The 27192-nt window shown below is 42.7% G+C and overlaps 1 protein-coding gene across 2 annotated transcripts in view; it reads right to left on the bottom strand.

The window, feature by feature from the left end:
* MAP3K20 (mitogen-activated protein kinase kinase kinase 20) overlaps window positions 1–26714 on the bottom strand; it is a 153443-nt gene extending 126729 nt beyond the window's left edge. For both annotated transcript variants that reach the window (XM_075829475.1, XM_075829476.1), the window contains exons 1-2: window positions 26634–26714; window positions 3450–3642 (exon numbers count right to left, since the gene is read on the bottom strand). In XM_075829475.1, the coding sequence (XP_075685590.1) occupies window positions 3450–3608 (159 nt within the window). In that variant the 5' untranslated portion in view covers window positions 3609–3642; window positions 26634–26714. The remainder of the gene's footprint in view (window positions 1–3449; window positions 3643–26633) is intronic.
* Window positions 26715–27192: the final 478 nt, after the last annotated feature.

Here is a 27192-nt window from a genome sequence, read left to right as displayed (position 1 = left end):
TGGGAGTAAGGTGGGCACCACTCCGCTAAACAAAAGCTACATTTTCAATTTTTGCCTGGAGTGTCACTTTGAATAATATCCAATTTTCTATCTGCGTGCAGAGATTGATCTATCAGTTATATCCCTCACTTATGACCCATCTCTAAAGTCATAAATAAATACAAACTTCTCCTCATGATAATGATTATGATGACAATGATCTCCAATAAAATATGATGCGACAACCATCTCCTATCTTTAAGCATATCCAATTCATTTTTCAACTGAGGTCTTCAGATTATGAGAAGGCACACTCGTAAGACAGTGTACCCGAGAGTCTATCTCCAACTCCACACAGCAAACAGGTCTACAAAAGATACAATAACCGTCCTGATTTTATTTGGATGGACCCAAATATCAGACCAGGAGAAGAGCAGGAACTTCTAAGGGAGTATGGTCCTCCAAAAGTGTGGACGGGTTGTAGAGGATGGAGCTCAGTTCTGTCCTAATTTTAGGTAATAAACATAGAGGTCTGCTAAAGAGGAGGTTGTCCATGTGAAAATTCCAACATGTATATCCCAGTGGTTACAGTGCTCCACTTATCTATGCAATGCATGTAAACCATTGTGACGACCTGTCATATGGTATATGGTTGGAGTAATGGACAAGAAGAACAAGTGATAAACTGATGAATTTGATCAGCTCAGACACAACAGTAAGCAATGTAAAGAGGACCTGCCTCTATGTGTCCAAGTTATGATGATATCTAGGGCTCACTCCAATGTTTGGTCCACGTAAGATATATATATATATATATATATATATATATATATATATAGCCAAGAACAGATCCCACCAGAGCAAAGCCCTGCTGGATATTATTGGACCGTTCCAAAAGTAAATGTTACCCTGCTTTCCTCATATGGGATTTGCTCCACTGTTTGGTTGGGTGCAATATTGAATAGAAATATAGCACTCTCAACGTGCCTTAAAGGGGTTACCTGACGGCAGCCCAAGAAAAAAAGAAAGATCCACCAAACATAGAACCTTGCTCCCTAGCGTAAAAAAATAATTTTATATGTTCTCACCATTACATCTATATTGCTCCACAAACGCTGTAAGATTTCCAGGTTGCAGAGGGGACTGCACGCTGTTCTTTGGCTCTTTTCCTACATGTCCCATGATGCTTTGCTGTCCACTCTGCTCACTAATTTCCGCCCACCGCATCCCTCTGCCTGTCCTCCTAAATTGTTCCACCCCTAGTCCGCCTACACCTTCCTATGTCACAGTCTGCAACTTCGTTTCCTCTAATAAATCTGACAAGCTTTTTGCAGCGTTTCACTGTTAGATGAAGTATCACAATTAGGTAATCCAGGTGGTGTGAAGATGTAGATGTGCGTAGCGGATCCGAGGGCACCATCGTTTCTCTAATTTAGAGTTATTATCTAACAGAATACTAGTGAGCTTTTCATTAAGGAATATGTTGTCCATATGTAGTTTAAGGTCTCAAAATGGGACTGACGGTTTCTTCCATGAGTGAACTATTGTCATCTTGGTGGCTAAGAGGACATAGGAGAACAATTTGAACTGAAAGTGAGGAAGTTCCATGGGTTTAAGACGTAGCAATGCCAATTCTGGATCTTTACGTAGTCTCACTCTGAATGATCTCTGAAGCAGTCCAAACAAACTGTTTCAAATCTAATAATCATGGGACAGGTCCACTATATATGGTACATCTCCCTAGAAGATGAGCATCCCGGGAAACAGGTCATGGGGTAATTTGGAACTGCATGGGCGATCCTGCTAGGAACCAGATACCACTGCATCATCACTTTCTATGCTGATCCCATAGTCAAAGCATTAATTGAGCAGTGGGAAACTAATTCCCAGATGGTCTGCCAGTCCGCAGGTTCAATAACAGTGCTAAGGTCATGGTGCCACTTGGAGATATATGAGTGGACAGGGAGTTTGGGGAAGGTAAGTAGCCAAATATAAAGCATAGATAGAAGTTCCCTAGAAGTAGGGCGTGTCTCGCAGATCCTTTCGAACTGGGAGCAACCTAAAAACTATTTTTACTGTAAAAGCCTGTTCACACTGGGCAGTTATTGTTACAATGCGTCTGTTTCCAAATGATCATAACAATATGATTATTGTTTATTTATTGCTGACCTAAAATAATTGTGTCTGCATAAAAAGTTTTTTTTTATAGGCGACAATAACTAAGTGTAAATGCCGCTCATAGCAATGTTTACTTTAACACATAGGCCTTCTTAGCGCACGACTCTCACGAGAACTGCTGTTAGGCGGCAATAACACCACCTCTGGGCCACCACGAATTTAGACTGGTGTCCATCAGATACTCTTTCCAAACCACTGATCGTTGTATGCCGGTACATCCCCAGGAATCGCATACAAAATCTGTCTAAGCTTAGACGATTGAACGTAGCTGCTACTCCGCTGCTCCCTCAAGATAGTGAAGGTTTATTGTAAAAAATGTTATTAAAACTCTTTCAAAATATTTAAAAAAACACCAACTTGACGCACAGACTTATTATCCCTTTTCTTACTGCTTTGTCATGACTTGTCTTCTAGTAACTAATACTTAACCTTTGGGAAAGCCTTCGGTTGTTCTGGATTTTCGATATATAATAAATGTCTCAGAGACCTGGCGCAGAGTTAAAACCTGTGTTCTTAATCTCCAAGTCGGGATAGAGCAGTTTGAGGCCAGAGAGCGGCAGTGTAGCCGGACTATCCTCATGTGCTGACCGAGGGATGACTTCCTGGCTTAGTCTCAGGTACGGCTATCATTAGCACAGGTGCATCTGAAGAACTGACTGTTCAGCCCACCTGCGCCTATCATCGGATTTTCATGGGGCACTTTCATCCCGGCATGTGTTTAACTGTATATGAAATCCACAGTTCTAAGATAATTCACATTAAATTACTATTCTAGTGCAAGTGGCTAAGTAAAAAATAGTGTAGTACAAGTGGCTAAAATAATATGAATTCTGTTTCACTGACAGGCATGTACAAAAATGTCTGTACTTAAGGAAGAAGTAAACAATCTGGTTACTGCTTCAGAACAGGAGTAAAATATTTCTTATATATACACAATCCAATGAAACATCTGTTCAGTATCCGGAGCTGCATAGGACAATGTATGTATCTACCGGTATAATCACGGAAAAGCCTACATTATAACATAAGTTTACAGTCATATATCATATTTTCTATTACACTAACGTTTAATATTTCCTATTACCCTTTATGTATGTCAGATATGCACAATGTATAGCCCCGGGGACATTTGCTGTATGCAAGCCCGCCATACAAACAAGACAGCTCGCAGCGGATTGTTCGTTCTAAGGGGTTAAGTAATAAGTTTAGCTCTGCTGCATCTGTATACTGGTAACCACTGCATAAGTTAAATGTAATGATTGTTCTTTTAACTTCCAAAACCAGATTCTTACCTCTTTCTCTATCTTCAGAAGTTTCTTCACCGCCACCTCCTTGTCTTGTGATAGCCATTTTGCTCTGTAAACACTCCCGAAGCTTCCACCTCCACAGCTTTCATAAAACTGCAAGTCGTTAAATTTTATTTGTACAAATGAAGCTGTTAAGGACGACATCTCATAATGACGAAGAGCAGCTTTGAGATAAGACCTGCAAGAAAATCACAAGTATTTATGACACAGCCCGTGCACGGACATATATAGCAAAAAATAAGTTAAACAATAAAGGCACAAGACAAATACATGCGGAGAAAAATAAAATAGAGCTTAACAGAACATACAGTAGAAATAATTACCACTACCACTGGTAATTTGTAACCCTAAAGTAGCTATAAAGTGTTTAAATGTTCACATCCAGATAGCCAGGTATACGTTACCACGATTTACTCAAATTGGATCGCCAGGCTACCTTTTTACGGAGGCTTCTTTACATTAGTTTATATGTGGCAGTTACTTCTTTTCACTGAGGTTTTAGTTGCTTGTAGTTTACAATCATTATGTCCTTACTGTATTGGAAATCAACACTCAACGCACTCGTTTCCTGTTCAGCTGGCGATGTGCTTATGCTTACAAACAGCAGCCAATCTGAACAGGACGAGCTACATTGTAAGCCCGACCAAAAAGGTGTTTTTTCGAGCCCATATTACAGGTGCAACACCCATACCTCCTACAGTTCATCGGAACTGGAGTTAGAGCTCCAAAGGGTTTGCATATCAGGCACAGCACTTTTTAGTTACACCCCTGAACAGAACAGTCATGGTAATTCTAAAAACAAAAAAAAAGCTAGCACACAAACTTTTTTCCAACTTGGTTAAAAATAATACAAGTTAAAATAAGCAAAAAACAATAAACTTACAGTGAAATCTTATCCAGAGGGAAAGAAAAAACAAACTGTCTTTTCTAGATTCTGCAGGGAAAAGATCCTGAGAGTCCTATCCCGTGGGACACATAACAGAATAATTAATGTAATGTCTCCGTTCATACAGGGCACAATTGTACAAGGAGCTGGGGTCTATAGATACGGCAAGTGCTAAAGACTGTTGAGCACACTTTCCACTGTCAGCTCACATAGCTGTTCTGGAATGTCAGGCACGCCATAGCCCGGTGCTGTGCTCATTTCACAATATAGTCAAACACATGAACATTCTAGCTCATTTACACCATAGGCTGTGACAAACAGGTCATGTCCGGGAAGGGTGGGGGGGGGGGGGGGTAGAGTAGTCTTGTACTGAAGACATTTGCATGCTCTGCTTTTAAATTCTGTAAGGATTAGTAAGTGACTTTTCCTCGCTCAGTTCCTTCTGGACATGAGGTATGCTTCCAAGAACGGACATTACGTTTATACCAGATGACTCTTGTCATGTACTCTTTCTTTTTATAGGTGCCAAAAATAATGTTGGTCTCCGCCATTTATCATTTACTGACTTGTCATAACCAAAGCCATTAAAAGTATAAGTATTCACTTTCATGCGGAAACAGCTGAACACAGCGAGCTTGGCAGTTTCCGTGATTCTCGGCCACCTCTCCACTGATCCTCCGTCTGAATGCGATAGCTAGAGGCAACCTCACTATGAGGGATGGGGTCGTGGGACCCACGTTCTGGAGATGAGTGCGGGTTTATAGGGCTCCATTAGCCCATTGGAGAAAAAATAAAAAGCGTGTCCCTTTGGCCTCCGTCAGTGGATTCGCATAGTGTTGGAGAATGCATTTCCTGGTGACACAACCCCAAAGATAAAGAAGAGATCTATCCGTTTTCCTAGGTCTGGTCTGTGTATGTGTAGTCTATGTTTATAGAATTACAGATTAAAGAAGAATATATACTTATATTCTCTGTAGCCAAGAGCAGGTTGAGCATAGCAGTCTGAGATGGGGTAGTCCAAACTGAACATAGACGTAATACTGAATACAAGAGTTGGCTTTTCTCTAGGTTCACGACAGTTAGGAGATAGTGAACTGTTACTTTTTGTTATGTGTACACTTAATTGTACCTGTAAAAAGCACTAAAAACCCTTATTTGTATAGCGCCAACTTATTCTGCAGCAACTTCCAATCACATATAGAACATGGCTTACATTTCCAGTGTTAACACGGCTTATCTACAAATAACAGAGTTTCTATTTGTCCTGGAAGGATATGTGTTTTTAATGATAAGTTTTCTGGCCAGAGATGTGTAATTAGCCGATAGGATCGTCACGCACCTAAAAGGCAGATTCTAGTTTAGAAGTCAGTTCCCAAGAAAAAAATCAAAGGGAAAAGCACATAGAAAAGTAACTGTATAAAATGGATGATATGGCATTAAATAACATCACGAGTCTTCTTCTCGACACAAAAGTTTTATAAACAGTTGTAGAAATGACTAGTGAGAACGCACTTCTTGGCCTGTACAGACATATTTCTATTCTGAATACTTACACCATAGTTCTATAGCCACTGAATTTCTTTACTGAACACGGTGGGCCTTGTTAAGTCTACAAAACTTTGTGTAATTGTAGTTAAGTTCCAGATTTATTCCCACTGACCTCGTTTGACTTCCGTTGCCATACAAAAAAAAAAATACTATTTAAGATCTATCATGCCACAGGGTGGTGCTGCTCTACATCAGCGAGGAATTACTTCAATTTAGTTCAAAGATATTTTTTTGGCAGCTTTTACCAAATTAGATATTACGGCACATTCGCACACTATATAATAGAAGTCCATCTAACCCCTAAGGACTGATAATCGATGATAATTATAGGCTTAGTCATCGGTCTGTAAAAGAGTATTGTAAACAATAACCATTACATGAATGTTACTATAACAAATCAGAAAAATCAATCAAATCCTTTACAATTTTAGTTTTGTTCGTTGAGGTTTATTTTTGATTACATGTATCTGTGTGTATAGTAGGGTTGTCACGATACCAGAATCTGGACTTCGATACCGATACTCCGGGTAGTATTGCGATACTCGATACCAAAACGATACTTTGCCAACGATAATAATAAAAAAAAATTACAAAAAAAGTTCTTCCATTTTCTGATGTGAGGAGCGTGGTGTGATGAATTTTGAACTTCCATGTGCCTCACGTTAATAGTACTTAACCCCATTATGTTGCTCAGTCACAATGGACAACATTGGGTTAATAAATGTGTGAGGTACATGATGGGGGTTAATTACTATTAATATATGGCACATGGAAGTTCAAAATTCATAATAACTCGTGCCTCACATTAATAAGTGAAATAAATCAGTTTTTATTTTATAACAACATAAATGACGCTATAAACTTGTTATTACAGTTGCGACGATACCGAATATGTGTATTTTATGTTTAGAGACCTAATCTAATGTTGTAAAAAATGTGTGTATTTTTTTTTATTTAAACATTACTTTATTTTTTTTTTACTTTTTTATTTTTAAACTTTAATGTACTGCCAGTACATTAGCCTGTGTACTGATAGTACACAGGCAGTTGTTAGGACATACCCAAGTATGCCCTAACAGGAAATATGGTCAGACAGCCCTGGGGTCCTTCAATGGACCCTGGGCTGTCTGCCCATATATGGTATGTCCCTCGATCGCGTCACTCTGGTTCCCTGTGACGCGATCCAAATGGCATCCCCCCTTCTCATTTACCCCTTGAATGCTGGGGTTAGCTTTGATTGCAGCATTCAGGGGAATAGCGGCGGAGATTAAAGGTTTCTCTGATCTTCGCCGTTAGAGCGGGGCTGTGGCTGTGTAATACAGTCATTGCCCCACTCCTGACAATAAGTGTGTGCGCGCGGTCAGCATAAGGTGATGCGGCCGGCGCTGCACTAATGAGCAGCGGCACAGGCACTAAAGACAGAGAACATGGGGGTGTTCTGTAGTGTGCCCGCCATGTTCCGTCTTCAGTGCCGGCAATCATTAGTGCAGAACTGGTCGCATCACATCATGCGAACCGCGCGCGCACACACTTGTCAAGACTCAGGAGTAGGACAATGGCTGTATTACACAGTCGTAGCCCCGCTCCAACTATATTCATGTGTTACTATGCTTAGCTGTGCGGCCGCACAGCCTAGTATCGAAATACATGAATTAACGGTATAGAACCGTTTGAGAGTGCACCGTATCGAAACAGTATTGAAGTTTCGATGCATCGTGCATCCCTAGTTGTTAGTGATATTTAATTTGAGGGGCATTGATCCAATTAGTGCTCTGGTCTTTACAGAACTCTCACAAAATTCAATATAACAGGCAACATGCAAGAAAACCCACCTTTCCATTGCAGTTTATGAGAGCGCTGCCTTTGTTAGTCAGTTAAAAGGGTCAAGTGACCTCATTATCTCGATAGGTGAGGGTCCCAGAGATAGGATCCCCACCTATCACGTATTTGTGCCATAGTCTGTTCCCCTTTATAGGGCAAGTCCAGCTGGAATGATCTTTTGATATGTCATAAGTGGATGTGAGGGGACGACACTGGTGAAATCTATAATCTCGGACACCACTGATTTTCGTAACAGAGGGGCTCTATAGCGCTTTAACCCCTTTGGCACTGCTCAGAGATTTCTATTACTGGAAATTTGACACATTTTAAGCAAACTGCCATTGATGTGAGAGGACCTTTGCTTACAAGGCCGTGCCAAAGTTTCAGTAACAACGTGCAATCTAAAAGACAGTAGGAAACTGCTAGTTTCCATAAAGTTCGCAGCGGGCCCCTTTACCTACTCGGCCCCCGAGCAGCTGCACAGGTTACACATATGGTACGTCCGCCCCTGCATGTGAGGGAAGCTTCAGCATTATTTCGTTTCTGAGTTATCTGGAAAGACAATGAATAATCAAACATATTTACATCTACTTTGTATTACAACAGCTTCTCTAAAGAATTTCACCTGGAATTGCCCTTTATTTAGTAGCCACTCTTCTCCACAACTAAAGGAACGGTATGCGGTCACTATACGCAATCCTAACAGATTAGGGAAGTGATTGAGAAGGATATCACTTAAAGTGTAGCTCCCTTTATAGATAAAATTACCAGCAGTAAATACCCCAAATATTTCATTAACCTTTACCGCCCTGCTGTTAGACACAGTTGGCACATCCTCCTGCTCCCTGGCAGCAGTCTGCGTAAAACATCATAAAATGTACCTGCCCTCTTATTTTCTTTATTCACTGTGATGGTTCCTTACAGACAACCTATTAGAGTTAATAAATACTGCTTAAAAACCCCAAGCAATATGAGCTGCAGCTAGCCATACACTGTAGTATTACATGTGGGCCATTTAAATGAATAAATGACCATGTAATACATTAAAGGGGATGTCCAGGACATTTAAAAGACAGGCTGCAAGCAGGGGAGGTGATGAAACAACAAAATAAGTATTTCTCCCCTGTAAATCTCCCGCCGCTCCAGCATGAACTACTCCGGTGCTTCCCGCCAATGTCTATTGCTGTCCAGTAGTGATGACGTTCCGACTACCCGCATGTGACCGCTGCCGCCAATCGCTGTCCTCAGAGGCCGCAAGCCAAATGTGCTACCATCACTGCTGAGGGCAGTGATTGGCTGCAGCGGCCACATGCAGGTAGTCAGAACATCATCACTGCTGAACAAAAGCAGAGACCGGCAGGCAGGCAGCGGCGCTGAAGCGGCAGGAGATTTACATGGTTAGTAATACTTATTTTACATCCCTTGCGTGCAGCTTGTGTTTTAAATGTCCTGGGCATCCCCTTTAACAGATGGGTCTGCATGAGTGAGAGTTGCTCTTTGTTAGCGGCCCCCCACTCTCTAATAAATAAGGTTCCTGAGAATGGGATCTTCCCAATATGGCACCCATAAGCCTGTGACGTCTTCTAGAGACAACCTCTTTAAAGAGGATCTGTCACTAGTTTAGTAATACCCAATCTCCTAAGTAACCTAATAGGTGCGATCACGCTGATAATTCCAGCGAAAATTGTGTCCCAAAACAGCTCCTCCAACACATTGACTCATGATGTCTTGAAGGAGCTGCGGCCAGAAGTGTAAACACACCGGGATCTCGCGATTAAAGTGGAGATCACGCTGTGCAGGGAAGGGGAGAAGTTGTATGATGCTGATTGGACATCATCATACAGAAAGCACAAAACAGAGAAAGAGCAGCGTTACCGCCCCTTTGGCTAGTATAGCCTAATTTGCATATTTAGAAATAAGCTCATAACTTTTAAAATAATAAATGTTTTGGGACACAATTTTCACAGGTATTATCATTATCATCATCAGTGTGACGGCGCCTATTAGATTATTTAGGAGATTGGGCATTACTAAACTAGTGACAGATCCCTTTTTAAGGGGTTGTCCACTACTGAACAACTGATGACCTATCCACTGGATAGGTCATATATCATCGGGGCAGGTCCGTAAACTGGACCCCGCACCATTAAGCTGCTCCGGCTGCCTACGAGCACCAGATATTATGGCCCATTATGCGATGTACGGAGACGGAAGCAGTTGGCTCCGTACATAACATAGCGGCCATGCTACTGAACTGCAGCTCTGCTTCTATTAACTTGAATAGAAGCAGAGTAGCAGTACTGCAGCTCGGCCGCTATTCAGAGTCCGGAGCCAACTGCTTCCGGCATGTACGTCCGGTATTCAGTGGCAGTCGGAGCAGCTTAACGGTGAGGGGTCCGGGTGTTGGGCCCCCATAGATCATGTACTGATGACCTATCCGGTGTATAGGTCATTAGTTATCCACTGGTAGAGAACCCCTTTAAAAGGTGGTCATACCTATTCTCCATGAAAAAACAATTCCCCAATTTCCTTTAGCACAACAGAAAACAGGGCAGAATTTTGAAGCGGTTTGATAAAGAAGATCTGTCCTCTAAGTAACACGTGTTGGAAGTTTTTACATACACGATTGTAGGGTTAATAATTACAAACAAGGATAATTTCGTTATTTTAATTAATGCAATAAGATTACATGTTTTATATAATAAAGCAGGCAAGGATTTAGCTGATCAATATAATCAGATTTGCATAATGTAATTCAAATGATGGGTGTAGATGTTGTTAGATGACTCATATCTTCAGTGAATAAAGCTGAGATTTTGCATTTACTTGCTCACTATTGTAACATAAAATGTCTTGAAACAGTCACTATAATAATACATATTGCGATGTATATAATAGGGGTTAATGAAGACTTGGAAGATGGCGAGACCAGTTCATACAAAAATACACTATTATAAAGTGAAGAGTAAAAACAAACATTCGACTCAAGGTGCCATTCTTTGCGGACCCCCCCCCCCCCCCAAACCATTAGAAAAAACAAGCATACTAGTCCATATACTCATAGGACAGAAAAAAAAAGGCATTCCCATCCAGGGTCGGACTTGTCCACCAGAGAACCAAAAGGATCCTCTGGTGGGCCCAGACTGACACAGTAATAAGCCAAAAAGGTCTAACAGAAGACAACTCCATTTGGAGGTGACTTTGGAGATAACCACTTGCCACTAGGGTCTATTTCTTATGGGTTGATTTACAAAGAACCTATTAGATGTTATTGATGATATGTCGTGTGTGTGCAATAATACCAAAAAAGATTATGATACAATTAAAAGTGGAGATGCTCATTTTCTGTATAGATGGAGGGTGGACCCTCAGGATAATTTCCTCTGGTGGGCCCAAAGTACCGCAGTCAGACACTGTTCCCATTTCAGACATTTATGGTATATCCACAGGATATGCCATAATTATCTGATAGTTCAGGGTCCCATCTCTGGAACCCCACTATACCAGGAGAACGTGAGTCCCCTGATCCCCAGTCTAGCACTCTAGAGAGGAGACGACGAGGTGCCGAGTTGGCCATACATAAAGGTCTACAATAGGAATACTAGTTTAAGTCTTATTGCGACCCTTGGGAATGATACAATATGAAAATGTACCGTTGAACCAGAAAAGTGTGTGCACCCCTGCTTTAAAGGGAATGTATCATCAGATAATGACATATTAATCAAATTTTTATTGTAAACATACTATGAATTAATTTATTTTATTGTGGTTTTTTTTTTATGAGACGATCTTGAAATAATTTTCAAAGCAGCCAGAGGTAGACACACAAACAGATGTAAACGTATGCCTATTTAATGTATATGTGAAACAAACGTAGGTGCACGCATTAGAATTACATGCTTTTGTCTACATTTGTAGCGTAAACTTTAACCATGGACTCAAAACAGGTGGTACGTCGCCATTACAGGTACTATAGGATGTGGTCTAACGTTTACTATTATTGGCTGGGGAACAGCAAGCACAAACTAATTCTACATTATATAAATCCAATGTTGCCTATTAATTGGTCATTTTTATGTAACGTGTACCTTCACCGAAATAGGTAAAAAAAAAATAAAAAAAAAATCACACAGCCATTTTTAACAGGAACACTAAAGGGGCTGTAAAACTGTTGCTCTGATTCATAAATGTGTTAAAGGGTTTTTCTGGGAATTTCTGTTAATGCCTATTCTTAGTGCAGGCCATCAATTTATGCACGGTGGACGTCTGACTCCTAGACCAAAAGACAGAACATTAAAGATACAGTGAAGGAAATAAGTATTTGATCCCTTGCTGATTTTGTAAGTTTGCCCACTTTCAAAGACATGAACAGTCTAGAATTTTTAGGCTAGGTTAGTTTTACCAGTGAGAGATAGATTATATATAAAAAAAAAAAGAAAATCACATTGTCAAAATTATATATATTTATTTGCATTGTGCACAGAGAAATAAGTATTTGATCCCTTTGGCAAAGAAGACTTAATACTTGGTGGCAAAACCCTTGTTGGCAAGCACAGCAGTCAGATGTTTTCTGTAGTTGATGATGAGGTTTGCACACATGTTAGATGGAATTTTGGCCCACTCCTCTTTGCAGATCATCTGTAAATCATTAAGATTTCGAGGCTGTCGCTTGGCAACTCGGATCTTCAGCTCCCTCCATACGTTTTCGATGGGATTAAGGTCTGGAGACTGGCTAGGCCACTCCATGACCTTAATGTGCTTCTTTTTGAGCCACTCCTTTGTTGCCTTGGTTGTATGCTTCGGGTCATTGTCGTGCTGGAAGACCCAGCCACGAGCCATTTTTAATGTCCTGGTGGAGGGAAGGAGGTTGTCACTCAGGATTTGACGGTACATGGCTCCATCCATTCTCCCATTGATGCGGTGAAGTAGTTCTGTGCCCTTAGCAGAGAAACACCCCCAGAACATAATGTTTCCACCTCCATGCTTGACAGTGGGGACAGTATTCTTTGGGTCATAGGCAGCATTTCTCTTCCTCCAAACACGGCGAGTAGAGTTAATGCCAAAGAGCTCAATTTTAGTCTCATCTGACCACAGCACCTTCTCCCAATCACTCTCAGAATCATCCAAATGTTCATTTGCAAACTTCAGATGGGCCTGTACATGTGCCTTCTTGAGCAGGGGGACCTTGCGGGCACTGCAGGATTTTAATCCATTACGGCGTAATGTGTTACCAATGGTTTTCTTGGTGACTGTGGTCCCAGCTGCCTTGAGATCATTAGCAAGTTCCCCCCGTGTAGTTTTCGGCTGAGCTCTCACCTTCCTCAGGATCAAGGATACCCCACGAGGTGAGATTTTGTATGGAGCCCCAGATTGATGTCGATTGACAGTCATTTTGTATGTCTTCCATTTTCTTACTATTGCACCAACAGTTGTCTCCTTCTCACCCAGCATCTTACTTATGGTTTTGTAGCCCATTCCAGCCTTGTGCAGGTCTATGATCTTGTCCCTGACATCCTTAGAAAGCTCTTTGGTCTTGCCCATGTTGTGGAGGTTAGAGTCAGACTGATTAATTGAGACTGTGGACAGGAGTCTTTTATACAGGTGACCATGTAAGACAGCTGTCTTTAATGCAGGCACCAAGTTGATTTGGAGCGTGTAACTGGTCTGGAGGAGGCTGAACTCTTAATGGTTGGTAGGGGATCAAATACTTATTTCTCTGTGCACAATGCAAATAAATATATATAATTTTGACTATGTGATTTTCTTTTTTTTTTTTTATATATAATCTATCTCTCACTGGTAAAATTAACCTAGCCTAAAAATTCTAGACTGTTCATGACTTTGACAGTGGGCAAACGTACAAAATCAGCAAGGGATCAAATACTTATTTCCTCCACTGTACATCTACGCTCCAGCAAGCCTACCCTACTCTCGTATCTCCGTCACTATGCCTGGATAAGAAGAACTTTGTTTTGCTGATCCTAAGATAGTCCATCAATGGAAAATCCTGGCAATCTCTTACCTCTCCCATTTACCATGAAGAGGGTCTTAGTTTCCATAGCCAAATTAGAAGACCCTACTAGTGTTGGAAAATATCAAATATGGCAGACCAATGTAGTATAAGCTTCAAAAGGGAATTCCTTTTTTTCCCCCCCAGAATGAATATATTGATACCAAACATAAGACCTAACCCATTACCACTGAGTATACAGATTTTCCAGCCCCGTCTAAACACAATTGTGCTTATTTCAGTAAGCAGAGCAAAGACTCAGTGTATTATACGTCTATACAACCGTTTTATCTACACATTAAAGCTGGGAATCCACCGTCCAGAATGAACAAGACAAAGTGCAATCTGCAGGAGGGGGAGGGGGCTTCTTAGATCTCTTTTGTCCCAGGCTGCCTTTTTTAGTTATATTTACAAGAACATGCCAGCAGCCTCTCCACCTCTCTGTGCCGCACACATCCGTGCTCTTCCTAAAGTACACACACTGCCGTGATAACAGTTAACTAAATCCTACGGCAATTTGCTAGCCACGATACATTAAAGTCCGCAAATGTATCGTATTAACCCTACAATTGTGTATGTAGAAACTTGCAACACGTGTAATCTTAGAACACATGCCGAAGATGATCGCTCATGTTTCTCAGACACTTGATATAAAAATATTGCGCACTGTAACTTGTAACGTCACTTTTTTACAGTTTAACTCACCGAATACATAATTCTCACTCTCCGGGGCATTGACACAAGCCAAGCCGCCTAATTTAGCCAAAACTGCTCTGTATATATTGTCCCAATGAACAATATATAAAACCAGTTAGTCACAGTAATTGTTTTCAATCTCTCACTTTCAGGGCTCTATGGGGCCCTATTGTAGAACAGTATGCCTCTAATTTCATACAACGCCATACAGGGATTTTGTACACCGCTGCCGTCACTGGGCACAATAGTGACGTCACTCAACACGTCACCATTGTGACCAGTATTGATTGCTTCAATTATCTGTTGGGACAATACATTACTGCTATAGTGGTGTAAGCAAGGACTGTTGGGGGATCATTATGGAAATGAAGGGGGATTTAAAAGTTAAGCATTTTTTTTTTTATTCCAAAAGCCTGGAAAACCACATTGGGTGTTGCCCCGTTTCAGTGTGTTCAAATTCTCTTATGGAAAACAATTTACACAAAACATTCAGATGTGTAATAGCTATTTTTGTATAGATGAAAAGCAAATCATGTCACTTGTACATGAACCGTGGCCATAAATACTGCAGTAGCTCAATGAATAAATACAGAGGGGCGTTTTGCACGCACATTTAATGGCATACAGAGGAAACAACCAGAGATATTTAGGTTATTTACTTTTGTGCACGAGGATATTGGATATGTTGGAACTGGGGTGTCAGTTGTGCAACACCTCCATCATTTACTAATCTTGGACTATAAAATGTGTGTGATATTGACAATATTAGGTATTTTCCTCACTGATAATGGATGCCAAGTGAACTTGTCCCCATGGGTCCATGCGCATGATTGTATTACGGTATGAGCCAGTACTGGACCTCCTTGTGCCTCCGATTTGCTTCAATGCATGTCCCATTACGGAGGCATTATAGAGGAGACTATGGTGCTTCACAGACGTACCATAAGGTGGCACACAAAGTGCCTCCAGCTACCGCCAAACAGGGTATGCGCACGGGTCCTAACCCTCTCTTTCCGAACTGTCCTGAGAATCTCTTCCTTCTTCAGCCATATAACATAAGTGACCATAGATGTAACAATGTATATATACAAATCACGTAGGGCAATAGAAGGGAGACATATTGCAAAAACACATATGCTGCATCTAGCTTTCTAATAATTGAAATATTTTTCAGTTCACAGTCCACATCTCGAATTTAAACAACCGGAATCTTGGAAATGACATTTTATTCCAATTATTATCTGCAAAGGTTCAATGTCCATTGCGTTATAAATGTACCAGTTCGTGCTCATTGAGAGTCATAATGATAAACAGAGACTCAATAAATCACTTATTAAATAAGGAAGCAGTAGCAAGTTTACACTCAGATAATATCCCTATCAATACAAATAAGCATTAATAAGAACGTTTATAGGGCACGTTTCAGACCCTAAAATGGGCTGTATTAGAACGGTCTGAAATGGGTCTTAAAGTGTACCCCATAACTTCTGTAGGAACTAGTGACCTGAGAGGTCAAACCAAAAATGTGATGGCCTCTGCTATGTGAAGGTGAAGGGTGCACACGGTCCTTGCACATAGACCAAAAATAGATTAACACATTTTAGAAGCCAGAAATCTGATTGTTCGATATAGGCAACTGCTCCACTTCCCTTTGGACCAGTTTTGATAAATCTATCCCATTGTCCTATCGGATTGTATAGATTATTTGGTCTTCACATAGTAATACAGTATGTACATCTGAATATATACTGTACCAGGCATATGCTAGGAATGATTGCTAAAGCCTAACTTTCATGTTATTGCATGTATAACGTCCAGGTGTCTTTAGAAGAATGCACTGCCTTGATATGACGGGCTCCTGATTCATTTTGTACATCTCGGATTTTTCACTTTGGCTTCACAAATATCAATAGAATTGTGTCCAGTGCACCAAGAAATCCCCTGCAGACAGCCAGCATATTTGATCCCAGTATAATCCCAGTGACAGAGTGTCCAGATACAGAGCTCAACTATGCACAAGGCATATCTAGACGTCTCCATGCACACTCAGCTGTTCCAGCGCGGTTTATAAGACACCGAGTTCTTGAGCAGAATCGGAAAAAAAATTGAAATAATTGTAATTTTGTACTTGGGTCTATTAATCATGAACGCTGTTCCACTACATTCGCAGATCTGAATAAGACGAATTTCCATTTTTTGTTCAGATGATGGTACTTAATAGGGATTATCATGTAAAATAAAATTGATTGGATATCCTCAGGAAAGGCCAACAATATCAGATTGTTGGGGGTTTGACGGTCAGCTGATTGAAGGTGCCGCAACCCTCCAGTGAGTGCTGCTTCCCCTGCAATGCATACATAGTTCAGCACTGCAAATCAATGTTACATTCGTATTGGCTGTGCACAATATTACCGTTTTCTCCCACTCAGGTGAAAGAGAGTAAGCTGTAATACTGTGCAACGCCACTACAAATGTGACGGCGTTGTGCAGTGCTGAGCAAGAAACGAAGGGGAAGCAGCACTTGGCGGTGCGCCGCGGACCCTTCAAACAGCTGATCAGCGGGGGTGCCAAGAGTCAGATCCCCACCAATCAGATATATATGGCCTATCCTGAGGATAGGCAATCTATTTTATTTCACTGGATAACGGCTTTAAGGGATTCTATCATTTAAAATTAATTTTTCCAAATTTTATAAATAGTATTGTATGGGCCCTAAAGTCTGAATATAATAATGGTTTCTTTAATCTCACCTTTTTTAATGAAATGAAAAACACTTTTAGCTGTAATGTTTGTTGAGCAACAGCCTGCTGCCTAGCAACAGAGGATGCAGCCCATGAGTGACAACAGATCCCCACGCTCTTGTGGAGATCCGGCATTCCAATTAAGTAGAAGGGCTGTTTGTACGCATTAATAAATGCCACCCGCATGTCCGAACCCAGCACTAGATAATAGATTTCTCAGAAAGTATAAGGACCAGCAGACGACCTTTAATTTCAGGATCCCAGTGTTTTTCTTTAATGCACCACTGTCACAAGACACAGGCGCTTTAAACAAGAACATTTACAAGACGAACATAAAAGTTTAAACTAGTGGGTGCAGGTGGAGGGAGTGTGGTTACAGGGCCTGGCATCTAGCTGAAAAGGACATTGTGGGAGGAGCACAGTGAGGAGAGCCTGGTCTGTTAACTGGTCTCAACCAATGAGAATTGCTCAGACCACTCCAGGTTATCCTGATTGGTTGAAAGTTACTGAATGGCAATTTACAGAATTCAGCCAAATTTTATTGTGTCATAAACAAATAAATCTATTGTCTCAACACTAATCCAATTTAAAGCAATTCCCTCTTCCAAACACGCAGATAAGGCTGGTAGTCACTTCTTCATAGATTTCCACTTCCAGAGCTTAAAGAGGCTCTGTCACCAGATTTTGCAACCCCTATCTGCTATTGCAGCAGATCGGCGCTGCAATGTAGATTACAGTAACGTTTTTATTTTAAAAAAACAAGCATTTTTGGCCAAGTTATGACCATTTTTGTAGTTATGCAAATGAGGCTTGCAAAAGTCCAAGTGGGTGTGTTTAAAAGGTACAAGTCCAAGTGGGTGTGTATTATGTGCGTACATCGGGGCGTTTTTAATACTTTCACTAGCTGGGCGCTCTGATGAGAAGTAACATCCTCTTCTCTTCAGAACGCCCAGCTTGTGACAGTGCAGATCTGTGACGTCACTCACAGGTCCTGCATCGTGACGGCCACATCGGCACCAGAGGCTACAGCTGATTCTGCAGCAGCATCAGCGTTTGCAGGTAAGTCGATCTTACCTGCAAACGCTGATGCTGCTGCAGAATCAGCTGTAGCCTCTGGTGCCGATGTGGCCGTCACGATGCAGGACCTGTGAGTGACGTCACAGGTCTGCACTGTCAGAAGCTGGGCGTTCTGAAGAGAAGAGGATGTTACTTCTCATCACAGCGCCCAGCTAGTACAAGTATTAAAAACGCCCCGATGTACGCACATAATACACGCCCACTTGGACTTGTACTTTTAAACACGCCCAGTTGTACTTTTGCAAGCCTCATTTGCATAACTACAAAAATGGTCATAACTTGGCCAAAAATGCTCGTTTTTTAAAAATAAAAACGTTACTGTAATCTACATTGCAGCGCCTATCTGCTGCAATAGCAGATAGGGGTTGCAAAATCTGGTGACAGAGCCTCTTTAATCTAACAATGAAGATATTCTACAGAATGAAAACACAAGGGACAATTCCTGCCTTACCTGAAGCCACACCTGACGCTGTCACCAGGCTGTTCTTTACACAAGTCATACTGGATTATTGATCGTCTACAGCCACGTCAGTCAAACATTTGTAAACCAGAATATGCTGTGCCAGCCAATTGTTTTGGGACATCACGTGTTACTGTTCTCTGGCACCAAAGGAGCTTTTACCAAATTAATGCACAAATATGGAACCCCAAAATAGTCTCTGGCACCTAATTTTTGATCCAGGCACAAGATGCATACCAGGAACAGCGGCATGTACAGATTCACCACTATGTCTAGAAAAACATTAATAGGGCCGTAGATATAGCATTCTGCACCGAGACCCCCACAGGTCACACGTTGATGGACGAGCCTGATAAAACCCCTTTTTTTGAAAAAAATAAAATAAAATTGAATCAGCAGAAGAAGAGAAGAAACAAAATTAGGTGAATACCCTCAACAAGTCCTATAGAGCAGTCCACCAACCAGTACCAGGTAGAGGGGGGGGGGGCAGTTATAGGGGGGACTGAACCCCTCTTCATGCCCAGTGCTTATCAGCACAATGCCAGGGAATCTGTATTTCATATCGCTGCCTTCTTGGCTAATGACACAGCGTAAACATAGGTCCTGTTCACAAAGGCGGAAGATTACATAATTCCATAATTTCCATGCATGATAATATAGATGACACTGTTGGGAAATATTCTATCCTTGTGTCTATAGGAATGTACAGGTGTCAATTATAGTAATGTATTCAGTCATTTCAACTCATTTCCCTTTGCTGTCCGCCCGACTAAAACATAAGAATAATGAATAAACTTACTCTGCCCCAAAATATGTTTTCTATGGCATGACATGATCAGTTAAAGGGGTATTCCCAATTCTTGCCATAATTGTCTAAGGCCTCATGCACACGACCATAGCCATGTGCTTTTCGGCCGTGATTTTCGGGTCAGCCGGCCGCGAAGTTTCACCCGCGAACCGCCCGCAAATCGCGGGCCGTGGACATGGCCGCGTCCATTATTTCCTATGAGCCTGGACCACGCACGGACCGTGAAAACCACGGACTTGTGCATGGGCCCATAGGAATGAATGGGGCCGCAATTCTCCCGTGGATTTTCGGGGGAATTGCGGCCGCAAAAGCACGTTCGTGTGCATGGGGCCTTAGATGGGAATAAATCTTTATTGTGTGCCCAAGCACCCATGAGAGGTACCAGAACAGGCTTAAAGAAGACCTGTCGCCTCTCCTGACATGTTTGTTTTAGTAAATACTTGTTTTTCCCATGAAATAATTCTGGAGCTTCTTTTCTGAGAACTCTACATTGTGCCGTTCCTTTGTTATTCCTACTAGAAACTTATGAATAAATTGACAAATGGGTGGTACCAGTTTGGGGTGTGTCCCTGCACAGACTCAGGATGTGAAGGGGAAAAAAATGCAGTATTCGGGACACGGCGCCTGACAGGTAGATATTCAAAGCGGAGTATGTTTATTTGTAATAGATACTACGCGTTTCAGGACCGGACAGGCCCCTTCCTAAGGTACATACAGTATAGTGCTTTTTTGTTTTCAAACATACTTTTGACTGCTGTTGCGCGAATCACGCGCGTCCCACGGAAGTGCTTCCGTGTGATTTTCATTGACTTCAATGGGTGCGTGATGCACGAAAAACGCAGAAATATAGGACCTGTTGTGAGTTTTACGCAGCGGACACACGCTGCACAAAAATCACTGGCCCCATAGACTAGCATAGGTCCGTGCGACACGCATGAAAAACACGAGTGTTGCACGGACGTATTACACGTTCGTGTAAAACCACCCTCATACTGTAGGGACACACCCCTTTGACAAAGGGAAAGGTAACCCCCTAGTTGTAAAATTATTCATACATTTCAAGGAGGAATGACGGAGGAATAGCACAATGCAGAGTTCTTAGAAAATATTTTTCCCAATTGCTATTTCATGGGGGAATACAAGTATTTACTAAGAAAAAAACAACATGTCAGGAGAGGCGACAGGCCCTCTTTAATACAAGCAGGTTGCTTTTCCAAATTGGACACCAGACCACCAGATGGATGGATATGGATTGGCGAGTTCCCAACATCCAGGGAAAAACTTGAAATGACTATTTAAACAATGTCCTGATATATTCACAAATACAACTTAAAATGGCAAAGCCGGAAAAAAAAAATCGTAAAGCAGAATGCCTTCAAACAACTGCCCATTGATTTCAATGGGAAAAACAGCATTCTGTTCCGACGGGGGTTTTTATTTGCGCGGCCGTTTTTCATAACGGCCGCGTTAAAAAACGCCCACGAGAAAGAAGTGCGTGTCACTTCTTGAGCCGTTTTCATTGACTATAGAAAAACAGCTTCAAAAACGGCCGAAAATTGATTATAAAACGTCTGAAAATCAGGGGCTGTTTTCCCTTGAAAACAGCTCCATATTTTCAGACGTTTTTTATTAAGCGTGTGAACATACCCCAACAGTCCCATAAATCAAACGTGCCCCAGTCTTTATTCCAGAGTGAGACACGGATCGGCGTCTGCTAATCCTCAGAACATGTGCAATGACCTTGCACTTGCCCATCAATCACACAGTGACAACCGAAGACAAGTGTAGAGCTACAAGGTGGTGATAAGACGTGGCCACGCTGCCAATGATCAGCAGTATCAAATAGGTGGCACCAAGTCATTCAGGGAAACCACCTACACCCGTCCACATGGAAAGAGAACCCTTGATATTCTTCTCCACTCTCATCCCATAGAAGAGCGGCGCATGAAACAAAGCCAGTTCTGTGCGTATTTTATTATTCAAGTTTCACAGGGAAACTCTCCCCCCCCCCCCACCCCCCACCCCTTGCAAATACTAAAGTAAATGTTTGGCTTGTACTGAGAAGTTTCTACACCAAAGTGACGATTCCTCAGCGCCTAGAACAACACACACGTTTATGGCAGAGAATGAGACTCAGACTATATGCAGATGGACATCCAGAATACTCCCCTATGGTTATTACCATTAAAGCAGATAATTATTATTATTATATTAAAATATTATTTTTAACAAAAAAAAGCAGAACCTCCCTCATTTTGTTACATGGTATTCAATATTTGCTTATAACGTTTCTTATGTTGGCATGTGTCCTGATTTCCCCTTTAGTGTACTACGTTGAGTATTTACAAATCCATATATATGTCGCCTATACAGTCTCCTATGGGCCATACTGTACCCTGATATGCTTCCAACTTTATACAGAGGCACACAGAGGTTTTTTATTTCCCATACTAATGATTGGGGGGGGGGGGGCAGAGTACAGTGACCATATAAAAGCAGATTGCTTTGCTGTGTACATGAACCCTAAAGCCACGTGCCCACGCAGCATATTAGTGAAAATCCAACAAAATACCATGAACATGTAGCGGAAAAGCCTGAGGGTATGTTCACACGCAGTGGTTTCAGACGTAATTCGGGCGTTTTACGCCTCAAATTACGCCTGAAAAAACTCCCCTAATACGCCTACAAACATCTGCCCATTGCTTTCAATGGGAATTACGATGTTCTGTTCCCACGAGCCTTTATTTTACGCGTCACTGTCAAAATACGGCGCGTAAAATGACGGCTCGTCAAAAGAAGTGCAGGACACTTCTTGGAGGCATTTTTCACAGCTCCGTATTTTCAGACGTTTTTGCTCACTGCGTGTGAACATACCCTTAGGCGGGATTCACACGACCGGGTCGGGTCCGAGCCCGAGTGCCGGCCGGTAAAATCGGCCATTCTGCCCGGCCGGTTTGCATAAAGTTATGCATCCGTGCCGGGCCGGGCAGATCCGGACAGTGACATCAGCGGCAGCTCCTGAAGGGGAATCCCCATGTGTTCGGGGATTCCGCTTCAGGAGTTTCCCCTGATGTCACTGCCCAGATATGGACAGAGACATCAAGCGCTCTGTCCAGGAGCGGAATCCCCGAACACACGGGGATTCCGCTCCTTCAAGGAGCTAAAGTGCGGCTAGCACATAGCAGAGCGGGGAGATACCTCCCCGCTCTGCTATAGTGGCGTCGCTGCAGTAGTAGCAGCCGCAGCAGCTGCTGCTACTAGCGGCGCCATCTAAGGTGTCGCCGAGCCAGGGTGCTTTTAACAAGCAGGGGAAGGGAGCCAGCGCAGCGCTCCCTCCACCTGCTGTACACCCCGGCCCTGCAACACAGTGTGCAGCGATGCCATTCGTCAGAATGGCATCAACTCCTCCTCCTCACATGCACTCTGCGCTGTGAGGAGGAGGAGATAGAGCGCAAGCGCCGGGAAACCCGGCCATCACTCGGAACACATTCCGGTGATGGCCGTGTAATACCCGGCCCCATAGACTTCTATGGGAGCCGGGCGTCCGGGCAAAGATAGAGCATGTCCTATTTTTTGACGGCCGGATTTTCCGGCCGTCAAAAAATCGGTCGTGTGAATAGCCCCATTAGGGGTCTATCATTCCTAATGCAGCCGGGTGCCGGCCGATTTATGAACGGCCGGCACCCGGACGGGAAACCCTGCCGTGTGAATGAGGCCTTAGAGTTAAGGAGACGCAGCTGGTTTCAAATCTGCAGCATTCTGTATTTGGCACAGATCTTTTTTTAGAATTGCTGCAGATTTCAACCATAGCAAGGGTGAAATCCACGGCAAAATCTGAGCGAAAATCGGCTATAAAATCTGCATGTAACACACTGTGTGGTCTCATTGTGTATTTAGATGACTCCTTCATTATGCAGTAATCATATGTCAGTACCTATGCACTGACAGTTTATAGGATCCTATATACAATCCCCGCTTTTCTACATCCCCTATAGCGATATCAATAGGATAAAAGGGTTAAAAAGAACAAACAGTATGCAGACCATTCCGAGAACTAAGGCTTCGTTCACATCTGCGTCAGGGATCCGTTCTGGAGTTCTGTCGGAGCGGAACCCTGACTGAGACAAACGGAAACCATAGGTTTGCATCACCATTGATTTCAATGTGTAATGTGCAACATTGTTGCTGAAACCTGTCCGCAGACTGACAATGAACTGAAGTTTTAAACAATGGGGGAGATTTACAAAGCAAAATGCGCCAGAATTCTGGCTCAAATTGCGTTCCGTGTGCCAAATTAATTACATGTCTTAGACAATTTTTACACCTTACTGAATCTTTTGGGTGACTGTGTTGACCGGCATCCCCACGTGTTCCTCCGTGTAATAACTGCTCTACAAATACAACAGGCCACTAGATGATCTCAGCCGCATGCTCCGGAAATTTTCCACACGGACATTGACCTACGGTTGAGGATTTCCCCCTTTGACTTCAATGAGGAAGTTCAAAAAGTGCTGCTGATTTTGCGGCGGATTATCTGCAAGTGCGGATTTTATATCAATGATTTTTTTTTTTTATTATTAAAACTGTAGGAAAATCTGCGAGATTCAGCTGTTTTGCTGCGGATTTCCTGCAGAAATAATCTGGAACAAATCCGACTCCTACATTGTGTAACTGACATTACTGTGTACACCTCAGGTGGAGGATTTCTCACTGCCAGAGAACCTGTCCTTGCCCATAGCAACAGCTTGTAACTGCACTGTCCTGCCCATAGCAACAGCTTGTAACTGCACTGTCCTGCCCATAGCAACAGCTTGTAACTGCACTGTCCTGCCCATAGCAACAGCTTGTAACTGCACTGTCCTGCCCATAGCAACAGCTTGTAACTGCACTGTCCTGCCCATAGCAACACCTTGTAACTGCACTGTCCTGCCCATAGCAACAGCTTGTAACTGCACTGTCCTGCCCATAGCAACAGCTTGTAACTGCACTGTCCTGCCCATAGCAACACCTTGTAACTGCACTGTCCTGCCCATAGCAACACCTTGTAACTGCACTGTCCTGCCCATAGCAACACCTTGTAACTGCACTGTCCTGCCCATAACAACAGCTTGTAACTGCACTGTCCTGCCCATAGCAACACCTTGTAACTGCACTGTCCTGCCCATAGCAACACCTTGTAACTGCACTGTCCTGCCCATAACAACAGCTTGCAACTGCACTGTCCTGCCCATAGCAACAGCTTGTAACTGCACTTTCCTGCCCATAGCAACAGCTTGTAACTGCACTTTCCTGCCCATAGCAACAGCTTGTAACTGCACTGTCCTGCCCATAGGCAACAGCTTGTAACTACTGTCCTGCCCATAGCAACAGCTTGTAACTACTGTCCTGCCCATAGCAACAGCTTGTAACTACACTCTCCTGCCCATAGTAACAGCTTGTAACTACACTCTCCTGCCCATAGCAACAGCTTGTAACTACACTCTCCTGCCCATAGCAACAGCTTGTAACTACACTCTCCTGCCCATAGCAACAGCTTGTAACTACACTCTCCTGCCCATAGCAACAGCTTGTAACTGCACTGTCCTGCCCATAACAACAGCTTGTAACTGCACTGTCCTGCCCATAACAACAGCTTGTAACTGCACTGTCCTGCCCATAGAAACAGCTTGTAACTGCACTGTCCTGCCCATAGCAACACCTTGTAACTGCACTGTCCTGCCCATAGCAACAGCTTGTAACTGCACTGTCCTGCCCATAGCAACACCTTGTAACTGCACTGTCCTGCCCATAGCAACAGCTTGTAACTGCACTGTCCTGCCCATAGCAACAGCTTGTAACTGCACTGTCCTGCCCATAGCAACACCTTGTAACTGCACTGTCCTGCCCATAGCAACACCTTGTAACTGCACTGTCCTGCCCATAGCAACACCTTGTAACTGCACTGTCCTGCCCATAGCAACACCTTGTAACTGCACTGTCCTGCCCATAGCAACACCTTGTAACTGCACTGTCCTGCCCATAACAACAGCTTGTAACTGCACTGTCCTGCCCATAGCAACACCTTGTAACTGCACTGTCCTGCCCATAGCAACACCTTGTAACTGCACTGTCCTGCCCATAACAACAGCTTGTAACTGCACTGTCCTGCCCATAGCAACAGCTTGTAACTGCACTTTCCTGCCCATAGCAACAGCTTGTAACTGCACTGTCCTGCCCATAGGCAACAGCTTGTAACTACTGTCCTGCCCATAGCAACAGCTTGTACCTACACTCTCCTGCCCATAGCAACAGCTTGTAACTACACTGTCCTGCCCATAGCAACAGCTTGTAACTACACTGTCCTGCCCATAGAAACAGCTTGTACCTACACTCTCCTGCCCATAGCAACAGCTTGTAACTACACTCTCCTGCCCATAGCAAGAGCTTGTAACTGCACTGTCCTGCCCATAACAACAGCTTGTACCTACACTCTCCTGCCCATAGCAACAGCTTGTAACTACACTGTCCTGCCCATAGCAACAGCTTGTACCTACACTCTCCTGCCCATAGTAACAGCTTGTAACTACACTCTCCTGCCCATAGCAACAGCTTGTAACTGCACTTTGCATTACTTGTACATTTATCCTTGCTGCGATTTCCCAGGGCTCCTCTTGTATGACCAGCATGAAGTTTTACCCATTTACTAGTTGCAGTGTTGGAGGAGTGAAATGTCCTAATTCAGTCCAGACTATTGCAGAATATACTTGTGCCACCTGCATAATAGCAGTTTGAGACATTTTTCATGGTTTTCTGACACTTCTAGTCAATTAGATTCATATGCACATGTAAAGTTACTGTGCGTGATAGGGTTTGCGACATATTTCTCACGCAGCGACAGTTTCACGTACTTGTCGCGCAGCTAATAAAGTGACATTTCTTTTTTACTGACTTCTACTGCCTGTCCGGGCTCCTCTGCTGTGCCCACAGCTGAAAGTCGCACTTGTGCATTGTGGGATCCTCCAGCGTGAGGCTGCTGAGTCACAGTCCGCGCACTCCTAAACTTTCCTGCTTTCCTCTCTCTCCTTTTATGTATGTCTCACATTGTATCCAATTCTGCACAGCGACCCCACTCCTGTCTCTTACCTCTTCTGAAGCTGCAGCAAAGACTGAAAACTTTCCTCAGATACTCCCGGGTATTCTCCGGGTGACAACCAGAAACTTCCCGGCAACAGCAATGAGTTGAGGCAGAGAACATGCAGCAGCTTCTTCCGGTCTTATGTCACTCAGTGTATTGTATATGGACCCTGCTCTAGCGCCACCTAGCATCTGTACTGTGTATCACCGTGCTGGACCTCAACTCCTTACTACAGCCTGCAAATCCCTGCCCTACCCTGCAGATAATTAGATAGATAGATAGATTAGATAGATAGATAGATAGATAGATAGATAGATAGATAGATAGATAGATAGATAGATAGATAGATAGATAGATAGATAGATAGATAGATGATAAATAAAAAATGTGCGCAAAGAAACTCACTATTGTAAGATTCAGAAGTAATGTATATTTATTTATTGTTTAGGTGAGTGTGGTCGCCATTTTTGGATATTATAGATAAAACGATAGATACGAGATAGATAATAAAATAGATGAGATAGATAGATAGGTGTGTATACGATCGATATATATATATGTATATAC

Source organism: Rhinoderma darwinii, chromosome 6 (assembly GCF_050947455.1).
Source record: "Rhinoderma darwinii isolate aRhiDar2 chromosome 6, aRhiDar2.hap1, whole genome shotgun sequence".
Classification (NCBI taxonomy): domain Eukaryota; kingdom Metazoa; phylum Chordata; class Amphibia; order Anura; family Rhinodermatidae; genus Rhinoderma; species Rhinoderma darwinii.
This window is presented reverse-complemented; position numbering and strand designations above follow the sequence as displayed.